The sequence below is a fragment of the Gymnoscopelus microlampas genome (assembly GCF_963454915.1).
Source record: "Gymnoscopelus microlampas genome assembly, chromosome: 3".
NCBI lineage: Eukaryota > Metazoa > Chordata > Actinopteri > Myctophiformes > Myctophidae > Gymnoscopelus > Gymnoscopelus microlampas.
In genome coordinates, this window is record NC_139940.1 from 13,983,579 (window position 1) to 14,004,626 (window position 21,048).

General features: G+C 44.7%; 1 protein-coding gene across 3 annotated transcripts; it reads right to left on the bottom strand.

Moving 5' to 3' along the window:
• Positions 1-1,015: 1,015 nt before the first annotated feature.
• On the bottom strand, positions 1,016-21,048 carry arhgef5 (Rho guanine nucleotide exchange factor (GEF) 5). Of its 3 annotated transcripts, XM_084053524.1 has the most exons (16): positions 20,720-21,048; positions 16,496-19,828; positions 15,931-16,450; positions 15,062-15,107; positions 14,681-14,730; positions 11,978-12,390; positions 10,413-10,573; positions 9,663-9,815; positions 8,568-8,697; positions 8,383-8,457; positions 8,158-8,247; positions 7,408-7,550; positions 6,706-6,849; positions 6,337-6,407; positions 5,514-5,618; positions 1,016-1,798 (listed from the first exon to the last, which is right to left on the bottom strand). In XM_084053524.1, exons 2-16 carry the CDS (start codon positions 19,805-19,807, stop codon positions 1,656-1,658), a joined length of 5,556 nt encoding a protein of 1,851 aa, XP_083909650.1. In that variant the 5' UTR covers positions 19,808-19,828; positions 20,720-21,048; the 3' UTR covers positions 1,016-1,655. The 3 variants fall into 3 exon arrangements, with proteins under 3 accessions (XP_083909650.1, XP_083909649.1, XP_083909651.1); XM_084053523.1 differs by having other exon boundaries at positions 15,931-19,828; XM_084053525.1 differs by lacking the exon at positions 15,931-16,450 and having other exon boundaries at positions 16,675-19,828; positions 20,720-21,046.

A 21,048-nucleotide genomic window follows, 5' to 3' on the forward strand; every position in this document is an offset into this window, starting at 1 on the left:
TGAAGAATAGTAAGGAACCAGGCTTTCCACTGGTACTGTGGAAAAGTATGGTGACGCGAAGTTGATCTGTCCATTCAGACAGAAGCAGAGGCGGGATCTCAGTTTGTTTACAGTTCATTCATTGGCTTGATAGCTACAGATCTAACTGTCATACGCCCTTTTTGTCACACTTTCGGGCATGCGGATCAATGGCAGGGCTAGGAAACTGGGACAAACCAGCCCAGGGCCACGCCCTAGGGGCCCAGACACAGATTACGTGCGTGTCGTCATGTGAGGCAACTCAGGCAAGCCAATCCTGTCGATCTGTACTACAATTTGTACTGAATAGTGAATACTAATAGCAACAGGATACTGTATATTCAGTGGTTGAAAAAGTACTCAATTTTGTTACTTAAGTAAAAGTATCAATACCATCAAATACTCTGTTACAAGTAAAAGTCTGGAATAAAAAATGTACTTGAATGAAAATACAAAAGTATTGGAATCAAAATGTACTTAAAGTACCAAAAGTGTAGCGGTTCAGGCACCTAAGGTCAATGTAGCCTGGCAGCGCGTCGTGGGTTCAACTCCCGATCCTGTATGTCACTCCCCTTCTCTCTCCCCATTTCCTGTCAGCCTACTGTCCTGTGAAAATAGCTATACACAAATCTATAGAGGTCCTCATCATAAATAACCACTTATAACCTGGCGTCCCTATTTTGGGCATGTCACTATAGGTGTGATATTGAAAACTTGGTAAAGAAGCTCAAGCACAAGCTGCTAAAAATAAAGTGATTGAGGCTACATTCCTCCCTTAACTTTTAGTGATAGGCCTATATGTTTTTCAGGCATACCTCTGCAAAATGCTTGCATTGGTAAGCAACTCTGAGGTTTGTCACAGACTGCAGGTTTCTCATCTTCCATTGCACCTTGTATGCCAGAGTTGTGTGGTCTTCATTGGCCTTGCACAGATTCACTCATTGGTACTTATACAATGTACATTTCATATACCTCAAATAAATAATTCACGGCTCACTTAGAATAGATCATGCACGTGTCTGTCCAAACGCATGCTTTTATTTGATACATTTGAATTTCATTAAACACTGTCCTCTTGCTATGCATAATATTACTATAATGTTCTGTACATCTTGAAATTGCACTTACGGTTTTAGGAAGTTGTATAGTTTGCATGCTGTCTGTGTTCTTCACCTAATCCACCAAAAACCAATACATATTAAAGTTCTATTCAATATACACAAAATAAAACATTTAGCAAAAAAGCTATTTCCACTTAAAAACACATTTTCTCAAAACAGCCCAGTGACATACACATGATATGTTAGGCTACTTATATTATCTCAATACAATTGTCAGATTGTCTCAGTCTGAACCCACTTTTCACAGTCACAAGGCCCTAAACAAAAAAAAATCAGGCAGCTCATACGATGTCCCTCAGCAACGGTTTCTGCCAGATTAAGGGCCCAGCATGACCAAACACTGCTACATCCATCCATTCCTTACAGTACTTTAACCCATGCTCTTTTCTAACACAGGGAGAAGGGAATCCACATTCCCGGCATTCCATCATCCACTATCCAGAACTGCACCAGCTCGTAGCAGAGATCTTTGTTTCAGGTCCAATACGTCCAAATCAAAGGTCTGTATGTCCACATTCACACAGCAGCCGTGGCGGTTGTAAGTTTGAGAGCATCTGAGAGGTTGCGCTCTTGAACTTTAGAGTTAGTTATGGTCTCCAGGTGAGACTCGGGCATCCAGCCGCGGTGCCGGTCAGACAGCCTGGTCCCCTCCACCCAACCTAGGGGAACAAGAGAGATTGTTGTTTAAGAAGATGATTTTGAAGGCACTTTTATTGTGTAGACAAGAGCCATTTTCAAAGAAAGGGACTTCTTTCCATGAGTTTTACGTGAATTCATATTTTAGTGCATTTATGCGCATTGCCTCTACACTTCAGTGGCCATCGGACATTTGGTCGTTGCTGCTTCAAAGCAAAATACATGGAAAAGCTCAAGATGTGGTGTCAGCTCTCCCTCTAGAGGACAGTTTAAAATATGAATGTGTTAAGACGGCAATCTTTAAATCGCCTATGAACTGGTGGTGCCCGAGGCATATAGACAGAAGTTCAGGAATCACAAAAAAAGCGTCCAGTCAAGCTTTTCTTGAGTTTGCAAGGGAGAAAGAAGAAATGGTGCACTTCATGCAAAGTTGATCATTAAGCACGGCAGGAGCTGGTTTTACTTGAAGAGTTTAATGTTTACACAAGTACAATGTAGTGTACCTGAATGAATAGAAGATAACTTCATTGTCTAAGCAAGGTATACATTTTATCTGACAAGTTTGTCCTCACCCACTATTCTGTGTTTACAGCACCAAATAGTGAGAAAAAACATATTCCTCTAGTACTGTTCCTACGGCTCATAATCCTACTATAATTCTAGTAACCTCTGTGCGTTTGTAGTGGTGGTGGTGGTGAAGACACCCGGTTCTCCTCACTGGCTGGACCAATTGCTCTGATTTTGCACACAGCCATTGACCATTACCATCTGAACGCAACTGTGAAGCCTGTTTTTCAATTTCATCAAATCTCAGCTTCTTATTAGCGTTTTTGTGTCAAACACTGTCGCCATGGTTACGGGGCTGCCCAGCTATGGGACGAACTGCCTCCCGGGTTGCCAGATCATGTGCGCATATCCCCCCACGGATGCGCTGCGCCGACCGGGTATGGTCTAGTAATAATAATTCTCCCAAGTCCCCGCCTTCGCATATAGAGGACCGGGAATGTTCTGAATTGCTTGCAATTGAAACATAATGGTACAGGACGTAATATTCCATAAACCATATAAATATAATTTATGAATTATTACAATAAGGAAGAGCAGCGGCAGTCTTCTCACTCAGAGTGCATAACATTAATGGAGCATTCAGTTCACGTTAAAACGTACAGCAGATTAAAAACATGGCAGGCTAGTAAGCACAGCTGCACTGAAGTGTATGGAGGCGAAAATGATTGATATGCAAATGCAAAATATGGATATTTGCATGTTGCAACTGCTGGAACAATCAGGGGAGAAACCACTGACCCTGCAAGTCACACACAAATGATGCCTGCTCCACCACAACCATTTTCCCACAGAACGGGGTGAGAACGTTTACAACCTTCTGTGGCTTGGTGAGATACGAAACAGACTCTGATGCCTTGTTTACACAGAGAGAGTAATCCTCTGGTCAGCACATTAAAACTGGTCAAAGCCAGGATACCAGGATATCTGGACGAGTCCTGGAAATCCCCTTCAATGACAGAAGACCCTGACCTATCGAGATTATATAGACGGGGTGTTAAAGAGTCATCCTAAAGCTGTCCCAGTGAACTGGTGAACCAATTGACCAGGAGGTGACCTGAGTCTTGATGTACATGTGTGTCCTCTGATGAACATCAGAGGACACACACAGTCACACAGACCCCCAATTGTTGGTGGATTCCCAGCCTTTGTGGATCTCTGTCTGTCTGCCTCTGTATCTTTCTCTCCTATTCTTTCTCTCTACCTATCCACAGGAATGAAAGAAGATGATTACTTTCTAAATAAAGTTGTGATTTGATGCGTGACAATTTATATAAATGTTAACATGTTTACTATAAGTAAATGTTTACTTTTACAGGTTTAAACCTATAATACTGCAGGCTTTCTATTCCTAGAAAGTTAGCATGCTATGATAGAAGCCATTATTCCTGCATTAATAAAATAAAAATAATGAATCTTGTTTGAAATGACCACGCCCGCCTACCACTGGTCATATTATAATGAACATTAGTGAGGACCAATTATATGAAGATAGGTTGAAAATGGGTTAAGTCGTCCTTTAAGAGGTTGAAGTTAGTTATTTTTGTTTTAAGACTTTTCCCTTTGGTTTTAAACCGAACGTTTTTTAACGTTTCAACTGTAGCTTTACTTCTATCCAGTCTATCCCAAAGGCATCATCTTACCAGTTAAGCCTCTCAATCAGGCCTGATAAAGGCTGAGTTTAGAACGTGAGCCTTTTTGCCATTTTTGGTGCTGAAGCTGAGAGAATATTGTTTTACTTTTGATCTTTATGAGTTAACGCTCCTGAAGCCATCAGCGTGGATGGCTCCAGACCACCCTGGAGGAAGAGTTCATCTCAGTGTGAACTGACTAAACCCATCGTCCGCTCGGTCTCACTTCTGCAACTCTAGGGGTCACCAAAACCCAACTCTGTGCTCCGCCCAACGCTGTGCCATCGTGCCACCAAGAGGTATGTGGGACCCGAGACACGGATTGAAGCTGAATACGTCACTGCATTAGCAGCTGGTAAATATGGTCCAGGTCAAACTGCATTCTCTAGTGGCAAAGTAACTACTCAGTGGTTCTTATTCCTTCTGGCGTTGTCCACTACTAATCGATCCACTTTCTTCTCTCTCCAGTTTCTACTTGGCTCACCTCCTTTACTTGACTTGTGTCTGATTTAGAACGGTTTAGCAGTTTCTCATACTAGGATGTAATTCCATTTGGTCTCATAATCTAAAGGCTTGTGAGTTCAAGCCCATTATTTCATTATTGAACGATTGTATTCCCAAACTCTTTATGTTAATAAATATGTTTCGGCATTCTTTCTGTGCATTAGAAGTGGATATACATGACTCTTTAAATTGCAGAACGCATATCAAAATAAGCGAACATAGTTTTAGATGTATTTATATAAATATGTGATATTTTCATATTTTGATCTTTTCATATTTTGATATCTCATATTGATATTAGTACGTATTTTACGTATGTACGCCACAGGAGACACCGTTAATCAAATTAACAGGTGTGTCAATCCACATACACATTTCAATCTAACACACCCATTATTAATTTGATTAGCTATATCAGGGGTTCTCAACCTTTTCAGGCCGCGACCCCCAAAATAATGATATTATTTCTCGCGACCCCCCGCGTGCACACGCGCGGTCCCGTTCGCGCGCGCGAAGGTTATTTAATTATAATAGGTTGTTTGATAAAACATTTTTGCAAAAAGTGGGGTAAATTGAGTAAATTAACAGATAAAACGTGAATTAATGATAACATAAAAATATATTTTGTTAAAAAAAAAAAAAAAAGTTTTTTTTTTTTTTTTTTTTTTTTCCAATTCACCCAAAAAATCTGGTGACCCCCCCAAATTATTTGGCGACCCCCCTGGGGGTCGCGACCCCCAGGTTGAGAACCACTGAGCTATATAAGGTCAGTCTTATGCAGCCTGCCATGTTTTTACCCTGCTGTAGTTTTTAACCTGAACTGTAAAACAAACTACAAAGCCAGGGTTCCATGACACTTAAATTGGGCTATTAACAGGGTGCTGCAGGATTTAGATTATACTGTACAAATTCAACAGGCAGCACAGTGGTACAGTAGGTCAGTGAAGATGTTTGCAAGTCCCTCTGACAATCAATTTCTGTACTGTGCAGTGGCAACAGTAACTGGGAATCGTGGGAAATGTAGTCAAGAGAGTCTTACCATCACTGCTCTGTTGGTGCACCAGTATGATGTCAGCCTTCTCTAAGGACAGCTCATCTGGTTGATGGGCAACGATGGCTCGGATGCATTGCATTTGCTTGGAATCTGGGAGGACAAGAAGAGAGAACAGGTCAGACTCACAGCTGTAAAAGATCAATAGGTTACACTCCAATTCTTACTCCAACTATATTTTCCACTGCACATTCATGCAATAGCTGAAGATCTAAGCCTTTTTCTTTTGCAGCCCAGCCTTATTTCAATTTTCTTTTGACACCATTTTATTTTATTCTAACATTATCCTATTTAATTTTTTTATCTCACGTTTTTACAAATGTAAAAAACTCCAAACTCGTACGTTTTTACCAGCAAGCCTTCTATAGTGGCCCACCCCCTTTTCTGTTTTTGTTTTTGTTTAATTTTTACATCATTTTGTTTACTACAGTTTTTATTTGTGAAGCTCTTCCAGATTTGTATCAACAGATGAGAAGCACTATCAACGTAATTTATACTTAACATAGTTAAGGTGCATAATGTGTAATAGCTGTATAATAGCTCTATATTCTGAGAGTAATCATTGCAGGTCAGGATACCAATTTCATCCAAATTGGAAATCATACAGCATACACAAGTGAAATAGGAAGTGATGACACAAAGAAATGAAAATTGAAACACTATAAAACTGAAGCTGATAAATAGGTACTCTCTTTCTTGATGGATGAAATTGGCAACCCACCTGAAAGCTAGTATATCGGCTCTTTTCAGCAGGCAACACAGTCACACCACAGAGTATAAATTAAGCTTAAGGCGGGATGTCCGCTCTCACCTTGTGCAGAAGAAAAATCTATTTCGGGATGCGGCCGCGACACAGCCGATATCCAGCGTAGCTTATCGCTCCTGAAACAGAAAGGAAGTTCACACAAGATTTCCATAAATCCTGTGTTTTGCTGTGATGAACATGCCCTATGGAATTATGGTTCTCAACCCCCAGTCCTGTGGACCCAGAGTGCTTTTATTTATTTTATTTGATATGTTACTTTAGACTTGTGACGCCAGGTGAAGGTATTGGTACAGGAAGTAGTGGTAAGTAATGAAGGTCTAGTAGAATATAAAACTGGCAAGGGTCTGTTCTCAGGACCGTAGATGAGAGCCACAAGTTCAAAGGTCAATCATCATTACTGTCTCTTTGTCTTACTGTGTGTCTGTCCTGAGCAGCAGGGCTTTGTTTGAGAGATGGAGACGGAACAGATTCTTCTGTAGGGAGTGGAGCTTGACGCGACAGTTCTCAGCACGCAGGTCTGATACCGGAGAGTGGTCGATCACCGTGAACCTGCCCCCTCTGGATGCAAAAAGAAGATAAAGTCAAATCGAATATATCTACAAAGGGATTTTTTGTACTTTACAAGGGATGTCTAGTACTCCCATTTTATGTTGGATTTATTCTTTGAGACATAAACAAAGGAAAGTTGAAAGGAAGAGGGCATACTAATAGAGGTCCTGCTGTGGTGGAGTAAGGGTTTGGACCGGCTATTTTCACAATTTAGTGTATAATGAAGGCAGTATTATATTTTTGTTATATTTGGCAGTATTATTGCAAGGTTCTGCGATTGTGAACAAGAGATAAGACAAACCTGACATAATGGGCCCAGAGCTTTGGTGTTCATGACAGAGTGAGCATGTTCAGAGAGAGAGAGAGAGGGGCATAGAGCAAGGGAGAACTTAAGTGAGAGATGGGGAAGGTAACTAAGTGGAGCATAAAAGAAGTGTGATTTATTTAAGATAACAAAGAGGAAGGCAGAGAAACATTCAATAAGAAATAGCAAGCAGCTCAGTGCCTAACATGGAAAATATATCTGCCTTCAATTGTGGTTCAAATGAGCAGTGTGCAGAGACTCACTCTTTGTGCAGCGAGAGCAGCAGGTAGTCATTGAAAAGGTGCAAGTAGACGGTTCTCTCTGTCTCCTTTAGGGAGAAGTCCATTAACTCTGTCACTGGACCCTCTCTCACCAGCCTCCGAGACTGACTCACCAGGGGGAGAGTCTGGAATATACACATGCACACAAACACACACACTCCAGTTAGGCACTTAGCTATAATACAGAGTAAATGCTAGTCACTAGTCACCCGCAAGTGGGACCACAGAGTAAAGTAAGCGAGGTAGACATTCTAAATAAGTGAGTTAAATGCGAGTAAAAAAATCACACCCTGTGTGAAGGTAGCGGCGCCTTTGATACATTTTGTCATCGATATGTGTTTATAATGTGTTTATAGCCACGTGTCACGTGAAGCTTGACCAATCACTTTGTTGACGTGTCTGACCAATCAGAGCGTTGACGGGTCTGACCAATCAGAGCGTTGACGGGTCTGACCAATCAGAGCGTTGACGGGTCTGACCAATCAGAGCGTTGACGGGTCTGACCAATCAGAACGTTGACGGGTCTGACCAATCAGAGCGTTGACGGTGAACACGGACAAAGTCAGGTATAGAGCAGGATCCGCTCTATACCTAAAGGTATAGAGCGGCTAGCGCCGCTAAAAATAACATTAGAAAATACAATCAGGATGTTAGAGATTTGCATAGACTTCTTTTGTTGATCCGTGGCAACATCACCCAAGAGGGACTATGGGAAATTGAGTCCTTACTTACCCGGCATTCAAAGTCGACCTTGGCACTGAGGGAGACCAGGGACTCTATACTCTTCATCTGAGTGATGCTGTCATTGCTCTCCTGAATCAGCTGAGGAACGGGGGAAGAGAACGACAGGGAGAGAAGTAGAGAAGGAAGGGAACAAGAGAAGAAATGTGAGATAAGGTTTTGGGGAAGTGATGTAAAACTTCATGGAAGAAGTGAGGAGATGGTCAAACAGTATACCTTCTCTAACATCCTCAACGCTTTGATGGCCTGCACCACCTCCTCAGTAGCAGGTGCTGTTCTCTTCACTATGTTCTGGGCAGGAAGAAACAATGTGGACGTAAAACAAACGAAAACAGGGAAGACAGCACACTGGAAGATTCAGGGGGTTATCATCACAAGTATAATAATACAAGCACACACACCTGGACCAGTAGTTTTATGCGTGTAATCCTCTGGAAGGGGAGGATAAGGAAGGAGCGCAGAGGAAGTCTCTGACAAATAGGACTCCTCTCCAACTTCTCCACAACCTGCTTGAACTTCAGATTCTCATTCCTGAGATGCATAAATACAAAGAAGTGAGTTTGTGTGTGTGTGTGTGTGTGTGTGTGTGTGTGTGTGTGTGTGTGTGTGTGTGTGTGTGTGTGTGTGTGTGTGTGTGTGTGTGTGTGTGTGTGTGTGTGTGTGTGTGTCTGTGTGTGTGTGTGTGTGTGTGTGTGTGTGTCATTTGTGCAGTGGTATACAAACAAGTATTTGATAGGATTGATCTAAACAGTTCACACCTCCATCTTTCTAGTCACGTTTCCCTTCCTAAAGGCAAATGTATACTTTATTAAACGACCATAAACACTTTTTTCAGTTGATAATCCTGGATAAAATACCACCAGAAAAGGTTTCAATCTATTGTCTACTCTATGCTGTCTAATAATGCATACGGAGTAGTCAAGCACATCCAAATACAGTTTAAGCTCTGCTCTGCAGACATAAAAGAAGGTCTGCACACTGTAGATCCTTTAAGTGAAATGTACTGGCACATCCTCAAGTGACTCAGTACGAAGAAGAATATTAGCTTTAACCGTCAGTTTTAGATGTGCCAATAAATTGCACTCAAAGCCTGATTTATTCTTATTTGTGTGTGGGTGTCGCACACCAAAAACTGCTGCTCAACAAGCTCACAACATGGCGCATCGCAATGTCCTACTGCCTGACAAATAAAATGTCCTACTGCCTGACAAATAAAATGTCCTACTGCCTGACAAATAAAATGTCCTACTGCCTAGAAAGGGAGTGTACTGCCGTGCCTCAGCCAAACGAGGGCAAGCCCGGTTCGTCACAGGAGTAGGACAACCGCAACAACAATTAAAGCCTCTTTTATTAAGGTGCCAAGTACACAAAATAATGACTGAAGTTTCGATGCTACTGCATCTTCCTCTGAGTCCTACTGCCTGTCAGTAAAGGAAGATAAATGAAATGTCCTACTGCCTGTCAATAAAAGGAAGAAAAATACAAAGTTGACTCACATGAGTCTCTGGTAGGTGGCGTCCTGATACGACTGGTTGGTGAGGTAGGGCACGTAAACCGCTCCGAAACGCTTACAGTGGCGAGCGATAATGTCACACACAGAGAAGTGCATGGTGTTCGTCTCCACCCTCTCCTCTAGCTTTGACAGAAAACTGAAAGGGAAAGGACAGAAGAAGCGTGTCAAACATCTGTCCAACCATACTGTATATCCATATGTATATGAGACACTCATGCAGAAATTATCCTTATGAGGCAAAGGTAAGGTAGTACAGTACATGTGATATGTAACAAGTTGTCAAACAAGCACATATTGTAGTTAGTTTAGTTTTAGTAAAGACATAGCTGTACTACAATCTCAAAGAATATAACAGTAATTATCCAGCTTGATATGCATTAGAATACGGACCCCCATTTGATGCCTTTTATTTTATTATCTCAGGGACCCCAATCTGCAATGTAAACTCCTCAGAGTTACAAACTGGCAATTGTCCATTTGGTTCTTTACTACCACAAATCGTTTAGCTTGGGACCCCTGGTACCCCATCAAGAACCCCTAGGGGTCCCCAGGCCCCATGTGGAGTACCAGTGGACTATAGAAAATGCAGATATATCACAATGGAAAATGCTCTCACATTATCCATCATCTGATATATAATCTGACATTGAGGCTTATTCTGAGGAGGTGAAAGATGTATCTATGTAGTTGACAAGACATTCACATTAATCATCATCATCATCATTAATCAGACCTGTGACTGATAGCACGGACGTCAGCCAGACGAGAGAACAGCCAGTTCCTGTCCTGAGTGGTCAACAGCGCCCCCAGCTGTTTGGACTTGACAAAGTTATCCACCACGATGTCCAGACTCCTGCAGTAGGACGCCTCCGATGTCACCACCTCAAATCTCACCTGAGAAGGAAGGGGCAGGATGGAAAAGAATAAATAAAAGAACATTAAACAAGCTTTTAAGATAAATATATCATCCATATAATGGAGAAAGAAGAAACCGAATATATTGATATCATTTTACGGTATATATTGCCACATTTGGGCTAAACATTTACCTGCTGTTTTTACATGTATCTAATGCATAATTGTGTCAAGATTTCTTACTGTAAAATCACTTATATTTACAATGTCTCTATTCTGGAATTTCCCTTTGCATAATTAATGACTATTATACACTACAGATCTGACCCATGTATACACCCATGTACTGCTGTCTGGTTGTAATGTTGAACTGGTAATCCAACCTCATTCTATACTTATTGTACTTATTATAAGTGAACAGGAGTGTCAACTACATTCCTAAAATGTCAGTTTCTAACAACAAAACAGAAAGGACCTCTCCTTCTCTGGAATCCAATCATACGAGACGGTCTCAGAAGAATACCTCAGGCACGGCCAAAATAAGTTATACGTAGGAAGGAAGGAGATAAAGAAAATGAAACTCAAAGAACAAACGGCTCATAAAGCAACATTGAGAGGTGAACGATGATGACTAAGTACTTCTCTAGAAGCACGGGGGGCTTTAACTAAGTGATGACTAGATATAGTTTGAAGTGAACCAAATGCTTGGGACTTTACAAACGCATAAATCAATCCATTTAACAAATGGGATTTCCATGACAAGACCTACAGCAGAAAACCAGCCTTCGGGCACTTCTTGATTGCTTTTCCATGAATTTTACTTGTATGTCAGGAAATGTCGCACCAGTCATTTCTGGTCAATGGTGCGTCACCTTCAGTCATTTATATAATGCCTAATTGCAGCTGTACAATTATAGCCTTAATGAGGATTAATATGCTATTAATGCAATTATCAGTGTCAGTGATGTGGGTAACAACAGCCATCAACCTTTTCCTAACTGCAGAAGATTAATCATTGAGACAATCAAAATGTTAGTTTACGAAACACAATCACTTGGGTGGCCCTACTGCATACATTTTAAACGGATTAATCTGATTCGATAATAATAAGATAAGAGAATATCATTAATTATTGGTACCTTTTGTGGTACTAAAATAAAAAATATGTCCTGTTATTTCCCTCAAACATGACATTTCTAGGACCAAAGCAATAATTACTGGGCACTGTGTACATTTTAGGCTTAATTTATACTTAAAAATCTAGGCTTGATTTATACTTTGAAAATAGCTGATCTACAAGCTTGTAGATCTGCTATATTCAGCACGCAACACTGATGCACAACTACAGTAAGTATACAACAGACTTTACTCTTTTCTGACATAGGGAATTTTTAATTTCGTTCTATGCTTGCGCTTCTTCTCCTAAGTGGCTCTGGGGGTTACCTCCTGCAGTCGTCTCTGGTCCTCTGTAAATTCGCCCAGCTCGGTGCTGTTCCTGACCCCGGGCAGGTCCTGCCACAGCGTCTGGGTGTTCGGTGCGATCGAGAGGCGGGGCGAGGATGACCTGCGCCCGTGCGACGCCGGCAGCTCTGGGAGTGGCAGACTCTTGATGCTGGTGATGGAGCCCGTGTGGGAGAGGGAGTGCGGGTGAGGGACGGGGGGTAAGGGAGGCAGGGGCCTACGGGCGGGAGGGGGCGAGGAGGTCGGGGACGAGGACGTCGGGGACGAGGAGGTCGGGGACGATGGAGGAGACGACGAGGACGGGACGGGGATGGAGATGGTGTCGGAGCGAGCCTGCCGCAGGATCTCAATGTTCTGTGCATTGTCGCTGTACTGCTGGTAGAGCGGGCCAACATCTGAGAGAAGGAGGTAGGGAAGGACGGATGGAGGGGAGGATATAGGGAGGGAAGGAAAGAAGGAAGAACGTAAGGAAGAAAGGAAACGTGAGAGAAAGAGGATGAGTGAGAGTAAATGGGAGAGAGATGGTAAGAGATTGAGTCGAGAGGGTTATGTTTGTGTTTCACATTCCCTTTACACGTACTTGTCGGAATGCAAGGTCTTCAGCAGCAGCTGTTTTTTTCCCCCCACAAGTTAAGAGAATATGAATAAACCTGCAGAAACCTGTCTGAAGCCCTGGAGCGCATATGTACACAGACACACACGCACAAAGCACAGGCTAACAAATCTCACAGGCTCACACATTAATACGGTCTCTCTCTCTCACACACACACACATGTGCGCTCGATTCATGAGCACACACAGACATACACATACAAGGGGTCTGTCCAATTTCATGCAATATCCCAGTGACTCATTGGTCCAGAAAGCTGCTGCCATTTTAGGCTGTTTTAAAAATACAAGTTTGTAGAAGGAGCCGTTTCCTGCCTGTATCTCCCTTCAACAACCAAAGTATCACGTAAACAACTAGTGAGCCATTGACCGCACACATATGAATCACACACAGTGATGCAAGGGAAATGCTCTCTTATCACGCCATTCATCCCCAACCACAGCAAGTCAAAACCAGTGAGCCAGATTAGATCTGTAAACACGTCACTGTTCCAGGCCATTATGTTGACCAGTCATAAATGTTGTATGGGTGATTCATATCCACCACAGGTTCAATAAGTAAACATAAGACCGCAAATGTTAGCTTAATCTGAAATGTCAAATTATGACTTTATACGCATTCCAGAAGAACATACAAGTCATGCATGAAGCCCATGCTGAAATTTGAAGAGTGAGACAGTCTGTCATATGCCTCTAAATTTATAATCAGCATAAAATAATGTCTGAGTGCCAGGTCATAGGCGGCAGTGATGTAGAGTGGTCAGTATAGCAGCCAAGGTCATGTCCTGAGTCCCTATACTGAATGGGAATCCTCAGACGCACATAGGGAAGTGGTCATTTAGTAATTGCCAATTCCCCATGTGTGCTGCGGTCCCTGTCAATCCTCCACTGTTGGCCTGGGTAGGATGCGTAGACAACCACATGACTGCCCTGAAACAGACAGGGTTGCTAACCACTACTACTACTTTTCACTGCAGCAAGCAGCCAATCGTTGTGTCAGGAACCAAACCCAGGACTCTGTGGAAGTGTGCAAGTGTTCTACTTCTACCTCTATTCCACACAGATGCACATAGACAATTACATATTAAAGATAACAAGAAATACTTGCTGCCCCTACACTATAATGGTATGCTCTGTAAAGCGACTTTTAGTACCTAGAAAAGCGCTATATAAATTCTATGTATTATTATTTTTATTATATGCAATAACCTTAACACCCACTTGCTCCCCGTGGAACAGCTCAGTGGTCAATGGGAATGTAATGGTAAATGGTGCATTTATATAGCGTCTTTATCCAAAGCACTTTACAATGTCCATTACATTCACACTCCGACATCAGAGGACACCATGCACGTCACCAACCATGCTCATCGGGGGCAGTTGTTTTGTTCAAGGACACTTCGACACTAACACAGGGGGAGGTGTAGCCTCGCGTAGCCAGACAATATCACGCTAAAGTGCATGCAATTTTGCAAAGGCAGATTCGTCTGGAACCAGGCTAGGGGAGGTGGGGATTGAACCAAGAACCTTACAATTCCCAATCACCCCATACTGTAATGGTATGAAATTTCACAGTACGGTATCGACCAGTAGCGTGGTAAACCATCCCGGTCGCAAAAAGTGGAAGAGCCAATCAGCGTCTGTCCTCAGTGTCAGCCCTGAACGCAGACGCCCTTTTTGTTTTCTGCAAAAAGCCCACACAGCGCTTGGGGCCAGACCGTTCTGCAGAAGACGTATGATAATGTGAATTCATGCGACCGGGATGGTTTACCAGGCTAATCAACCAGAATACCATAATTTTCTTCCCCTCCTTTTAATTAAATATACTATGGCCCATTGAAAAAAGTATCTTGCTTTGAAAATAAATGATTGCTTTATTGAATGTGTGCATGCCTGTGCATGTATGCGTATTTAATTGAAACTGATGCATTAGCATTGTAATATATACATTTACAAGAATATGTACATTATACTGTTATTATCCCTAGTAGCAAGCAGCATGATTCTGTTTCTGTTACTTGATGTATAAGTGACAAGTACAATGCTAACAGTGGAAATAATTAAGAGATACTCACTGAAAAACTTGGAGTTTCTTTTCCTTCTTCCAATTGTATCCAAAACATTCCTGCAGTGGTGAAGATTGACAAAGACAGAGTCTGAGAATTGCTGATACAAGTGTGAGTATCAAGTTAAATCAACCTATAAACACTCAATACTGTATGTATTAAAATATTTTCTTGTACAACAGTGTTTCTCAAACACTGGGCCCAAAACGCTTCACACAATGTTCAGTTCTTTGAGAAAGCTACAGCACACTCCCAAATAAAAAACAAAAATACAGAATAAGCCAGACACAGCGGTCACAGCATTCAGGGTAACTTTACATTTGAATGTTTTCCTTTTTTTAATTGATTATTTACAACTCCTATGGTATCATAAACGTTTACTGGACTCACCTCAGGTCCACTTCTCCCCAGCTGTCACTTCTACAATCCTCCCCATCTATAAGAACAAAATATCTGTTACATCGACTGACAACGTAAGTCTTCCATTCTTCACACAGCAGCATGGTTTGGTCAAACCCGTCCTTGTAATGCCACCCTGGTACTACCAACGTGCAAGAAACTAAAAAATGAATGAATGCTAGCAGAAAAAAGTAAAAACAAAACAAATGTGACAATATGAAGAAATGTAATAAAGATAGATAAATAAATAAAATGTATTAATAATGTAAAATAAATAACAATTAGTAAATAAATAAATTAAGAAAATAGAAACAGTTTAGCGATCGAGCGTCTGTCTGTCATTTATGTGTTCTGCCAGACAGGATGTGAGAGACCTGTTATAGACTCAGGTTTTAGAGGGATTTTCCTGCTATCTGATCTCCACCCACCATCCACCACCGTCACTGACACACTGATGACTGACGTGAAGCACACTCCCACTTCCAGGAAAAGCTTGTTTAAAAGAAAACTGTAAATATGAGTATGATGAAATGACCCCTATATTATCAGGAAACATAGGCTGCGACAGGACAGGACACGAGTCACAACAAGCCTTTACAAATGAAAGTAGTAGTAAAGTATTGTTCTTTAGAGTAGTGAGTGAGTGAGTAAGTGATCAAATCTGTCAGTTCCTCTCTGTGGCAGCCTATTTGTTATTGTTTATCCAGTTAGGTGATTGGAAATGATTTGATCAAAATGATTAGTGGCTTTGAGGCGATTATCAAAGCTGTGAGTTGATTTGGTAAAATGAAAATCGGATTAGTGGCCTAGTTTGGAGCCAACCGCCTGATTCTGGCCACCATTTTTGCTCCTTGCTTTACCTGGTGTGGTGAATATTCGGGTTGTGCGATCCCCTGCAACACCTTCCTCTTCGTCAGTCTCCTTTAAGGACTCCACTCTTCGTCGCTCTGTTGTTTTGCGGATCCCCCTTCTCCGTATGCGCGCCTCAGGGCCCAAATCTCGAAAACTGAAGCTGCTCTTCACCAGCACTGCCTTACTCTCTGCCGCCACCTCCCCACCCTCTTCACTCTCCTCTTTCATCTCCCCCTCTCCCTGGGTCCTCATTCTCACCTCCTCATCAGCAACCCCCTCAAATACCTCCTCTTCCTCCTCCTCTTCCTCTGTTTCCCCCATTCTCTCCTCCACTCCCCCCTGACCTCCGACTGTTATGCCTGATCCAGGCAGCTCCACCTCACAGTCATAACTGAGACTGGGGCAGCTGCTGGGTTTGTACAGGGTGTTGCTCACTGAGAGATACATCTCTACCTCTCTCGCTCTGCTCTTCTCCTCCTCAGCCCCCTCTGCTCCCCGTTTCCTTTCCCCTGACTCTTCCCTGATCTCCTCTGCCTTCCCCCCGTCCCGCGTCCTATCCTGCGTCTCTACCACTTCTGCCTTCTCTACCTGCAGTTGTCTACTAGACGGCTCTGTGTTTGTGTCTGTGGGAGTGCTGTACGCATCCTCCCGCCCTGTGTCTAACAGTGTGTCAGTGTGAGTGTTTGCGGGTGTGTCACCATGCATGTCTGTGACCTGGTCAGCATGCATGTCTGTTTGGCTCTGCCCCGTACCTCTCAGCTCCTCCATCTCCTGTGGCTCGGCCTCGCCCTCACCCTCTGAGAGCTCAGTCCCAGAGTTCTGATTGCCTGCTTTCTGCTTCTGCACCGTGGCGTAGACGGGCATCTCTCCGGCCCCTTCTCCAACCATCTCCTCCTCCTCTTGCTCCTGCTCTTCTTGCTGTTGCTCTCCCTCTGGCATCTCGTCAGGCTGATTGACCTCCTGACCTTCCTGTGACCCTGGCTGGGGGTCATCAACGACGGCGTGCTCCTCAGAGGAGCCCAGGATCTCGAACACAACGTTTTTGGCCCACTTGAGGTGGGGGGCCTGGGAGTGACGCTTGGCCTCCTCTGCCAGGCTCCATGCTCCGCTCATGCGGATCCGGATGGCCACCTCCTTCTCTTCTGGGCACATATTTATGGGGCCGTTTTCATCGGAGGGAGCTGAAACGGGTGCAGAATCCCCCTGGTAGCCAACCTCGTCGTAGGGATCGATGGGGCTTGCCAGACTTCCCCCCTCTTTTTCTGTCTGGTCTGTAAGCAATGTCTCTCTCTCTCTCCACGCCGCAAGGAGCTTTTCAGTCTCTGAGTTTTTCCTTATTGGACCTATCTCGGCATACGGGTGCTCCACCTTGCTCTTGGCTCCTCCACCGGTCTCCGATTCCTTCGGCTCTGTCGTGTACCTGATCACTCTGGACGTATCATCCGTGTAAGCTCTTGCCTCGTTCAGCACACCGCGATTGTCCCCCTGTCTCTCAGCCTCAGACTCTTGGTCTGGGTTGATGTTGATGACCGGACGTTGGTCAATTCTGCTCGGAATAGGAGGCGAGTCACTGTGGCGTTGGTGCGTGATGTTGTCACCACACACACTACTTCCTGAACTTGACTGCCTGGTGTCCACAGACAAGTCGGATGACTTACTGGGCCTGTCAGAGCGAGGCAGGGTTTGGCCGATGACACAAAAGACAATGGTGGGTTTTTTCTCTGTCACCTGTCTGTCCCCTTCTCTACAGTCTCCCTCTCCATGGACCCTATCCTCACTCTCCTCTCTCCATCCCTCCTGGGCTTCCCTCTCCCCCCCATGCCCCTTATGGCCACTTTTGCTATCCTCGCCTTCCCAGGATTCCCTGGAGTCCCTGTACAAACGTTCGTCCTCCTCATCCCCACCGCTGGAGGCAGTGACAAAACCGTCCTCCCCCGACAGCATTTTATCCCTCTCCCCGTCGGTCCGACTTCCTCCTTCACTACCTGACCATTCGCTACTGTCGCAACTCCCCCCCTCGTCCCCCAGTCGCCTTCCTTCAACCCGTCCTCTATCTTTCCCTGCCCAGGCCTCTCTCACCTCCTCTCCGTCTACGCTCACACCCTCCTCCTCTCTCTCTCGCTGCTCTAAGTATGTGACTCTGGGCGCTCGCGGGTCAGAGTACCTCTCATCTAGTTCCTCTTTCACTCTGTGCCCCTCCCTTCCTCTCCCTGTGCCTGACTCTGTTCTCTCCTCTCCTACTTCGTCTTCTAAGGAGGAGCCTTGACTGTACTTTCCTCTCCGTGGCTCCAGCCACATCTTCCTCTGCCTTGTCCTCTCTTCCAATCGTTCCCCATCGTGTCTCCCGCCTCTCTGTCGCTCCTCGTGGCCTCTCTCGGTTCCTCCTCCCACCCCCCTCTCCGCACTGGCACTGCCCCCCTTTTCCTTGGCCTCTCTCTCGCTGTCTGCCGTGCTCTCTCTCCCAGACTCCCTGTCGTCCTCCCTTACCCTCTGCCGCTGCCTGTCGCTGTCCACATCGCTGCTCCACTCCCCACTGCTCTGGGCTTGCGGCGGGCCCCCACCATGGCTACCCCTGCCCGCTGCCCTGACCCTCCTAGGATCTGCCTCTCTCTCACTCCTCTCGTTGCGCCTCCTCCTCTCCTCCCCCTCCCCGTCTCTGTACCGCTCTCTCTCCTTCTGCCTGCCGTCGTTCCTAGCCCCCTTCGCCTCTCGCTCGCCATCCCGCCGTCTCTCTCCCTCCCTCTCTTTTCCCCCGTTCCTATCCCTATCCCTGCCCTCCTCCTGCCTCACACGTCTACCCGTGTCTCTCCCTCCGTCTCTCTGCCTTTCTTCCTCCCTGTACCGCTGTCCGTCTCCGTCTCTCTCCCTCGCCACTCTCCCCTTGTCGTCTCCCTCGCTCCTGCTGTGCCTCGGCCTCCGCTCGTTCCTATCTGCCCTCTCCCTCTGCGTCTTCTTGCTCATCTCCTCATCACTGTTTCCTTCACTCCTGGTGCCCCTCTTTTCCACTCTCCCCTTTGCCCTTTCTTGGCGCTCGTCGTCCGAGTTGGGGTCCCTCTCTGGTCTTCTGCGTGGCGAAGCCCCACGAGGGCCCTGCCTCTCTCCCATGTTGGGTTGCAGCCTATCCCTGTCTCTAACCAAGTCCTTCTCTTTTCTGTTACATGGGTCGTTGACCTCCGGGTCTCTTTCTCTCCTCCTTTCCCGGGAGCCTGGATCGGTTTCCCTCGGTCTGTCCCTCTGCCTCACTGTCCTGTCGTCTATGGGTCTGCCAATGTTCTTATCCCCGTCTCTCTCCTTGTACCTCTCTCCATCTCCCTGCCTCTCTCTCCTCAACCTTCTCTCACTTTCTCTCTCCAAGTCGTCGGTGGCTGTTCTTTGTTGCCGTTCCATCGGCCTCCTGTCACCTCTGGCTGCGTCTTTCTCGCCAAACTGGTCTCTCCTTCTGTCCCTATGGTCATCGTCCCTTCTCATTCTGGGAAACGTGTCACCTTTGTTCCGTGCCCTCTCCGCCTCTCTGTCGAGGCCCCTTGTCTCAAAGTGCGAAACAGGCCTTCCATTGGGCCGTGTCTCGGCCTCTTGCCTCCCCTCTCTGTCTCTCCGGTCTCTCTCCCCCCGTCTTGCTCTGGGTGAGGGAGCCCTCTCTCTCTCAGGGTACCTCTCCCGAGGGTCTGTGTCTTTCCTTTTGCTTCTTGCCTTGTCTTGCTTTAGCCTGTCCATTTCTCTTTCCCTCCACTCTTCCTCTCGGGTCCTCTCTCGTTCCGTGGGGGCAGTGGCTCCCGGTCTAGGGCTGGGATCCCGGGATTTCCGTCCAGGCCGGTGGCTGCGGTCGCTGGAGATGTGAGCGGATAGCGTGTCGAATAGAGTCCAACTGGGCTTTTTGGTACCCATTGTGTCATTATTTATGAGAAGCTGAAAGACAGGGAGATTCAGAGTGGTCAATAGAGAAACAATTTTTAAAATATTTAATTTGTTTTTGGTATTTTTATGCTTTATTTTAGGTCAGTGTAGAGAGACAGGAAACCAAGGGCGGAGAGAGGACGTGAGAAAGACGGGGGTCGGATTTGAACCCCGGTACTCGCACTCACTATAGGAGCACGTGGTCTGTGCAATAACTGGCTGAGTCACCAGGCACCCATTCTCAGAATATTCTTGAAACAAGGAATCACTGCACTGGCATTGTCACTAATAAATCATTGACCGAAAGGGAGCTGCAAAACTTAACCAAGAGGTTTTAGTTTGGGTTAATTTAGCTCATAATGCAGTGGGCTTGTCTGATTGCCTGTGCTTCTCCAAAGAATTCAACCTCTGAAAACTGTCAAAGAACTGACTTGACCGCTACGACTGGAAAGTCAGCGTATTTCAGCTTCAAAATAGAGCTGTGTGTATTCACATATGGGATATATATGGATGTTTTGTAGTATTATAAACATCCTGTTTCTTTAATATTTGAAAGCTTTTCGTGAACACACACTGTGTGTGTCCCTTTGTACAGTAATTGTGGCTTGTGCCCTGCTGGAGTTCACAGAACCACAAGTCCACAGACAGAGCAAACATGTATCCATTGGAAGAGACATTAAGAAACAAAATACTATATACTATAAGATTGCATAACATTCTTGGTCGAACAGCATACCAAACGCAGAGAGCCAGAGCTCATGACACACACTTAAGGCATTTTAAACCACAATAACAAAAGGGGAAAAAATCAATGTGTTCAAAGTTCAAACTTGACAACAAGAACGTAGAACAGTGTGATTTGGAAACACACCAACAGTAAACAAGTAAACCTGAGAGACTCACCTGAATAGAAGAATCCTGGAGAGATCTAGTCCCCCCTCCCCTCCCTCCCTCCTTTCCAACTCAGAGGTGGAAGCATGAGATTGCGCAACTCACAAGCATTCCTTCACCGAATTCAGTCTGCCTAGGTGGCTTTGGAAAGAAAACAACGAAAAAACTTTGCTCTTTTATAATGTAATCCTGATGCTCTGTCTCACTCTCATTCGATAGCTTTGACTTCAAAGCTATCAATGTGTCGCTCTGGGAAAACCTAATGTTTATGCCTTAGCACTAATGTTGCTTTCAATGCTGCTTTTTCTTCTCTCTCTCTCTCTCTCTCTCTCTCTCTCTCT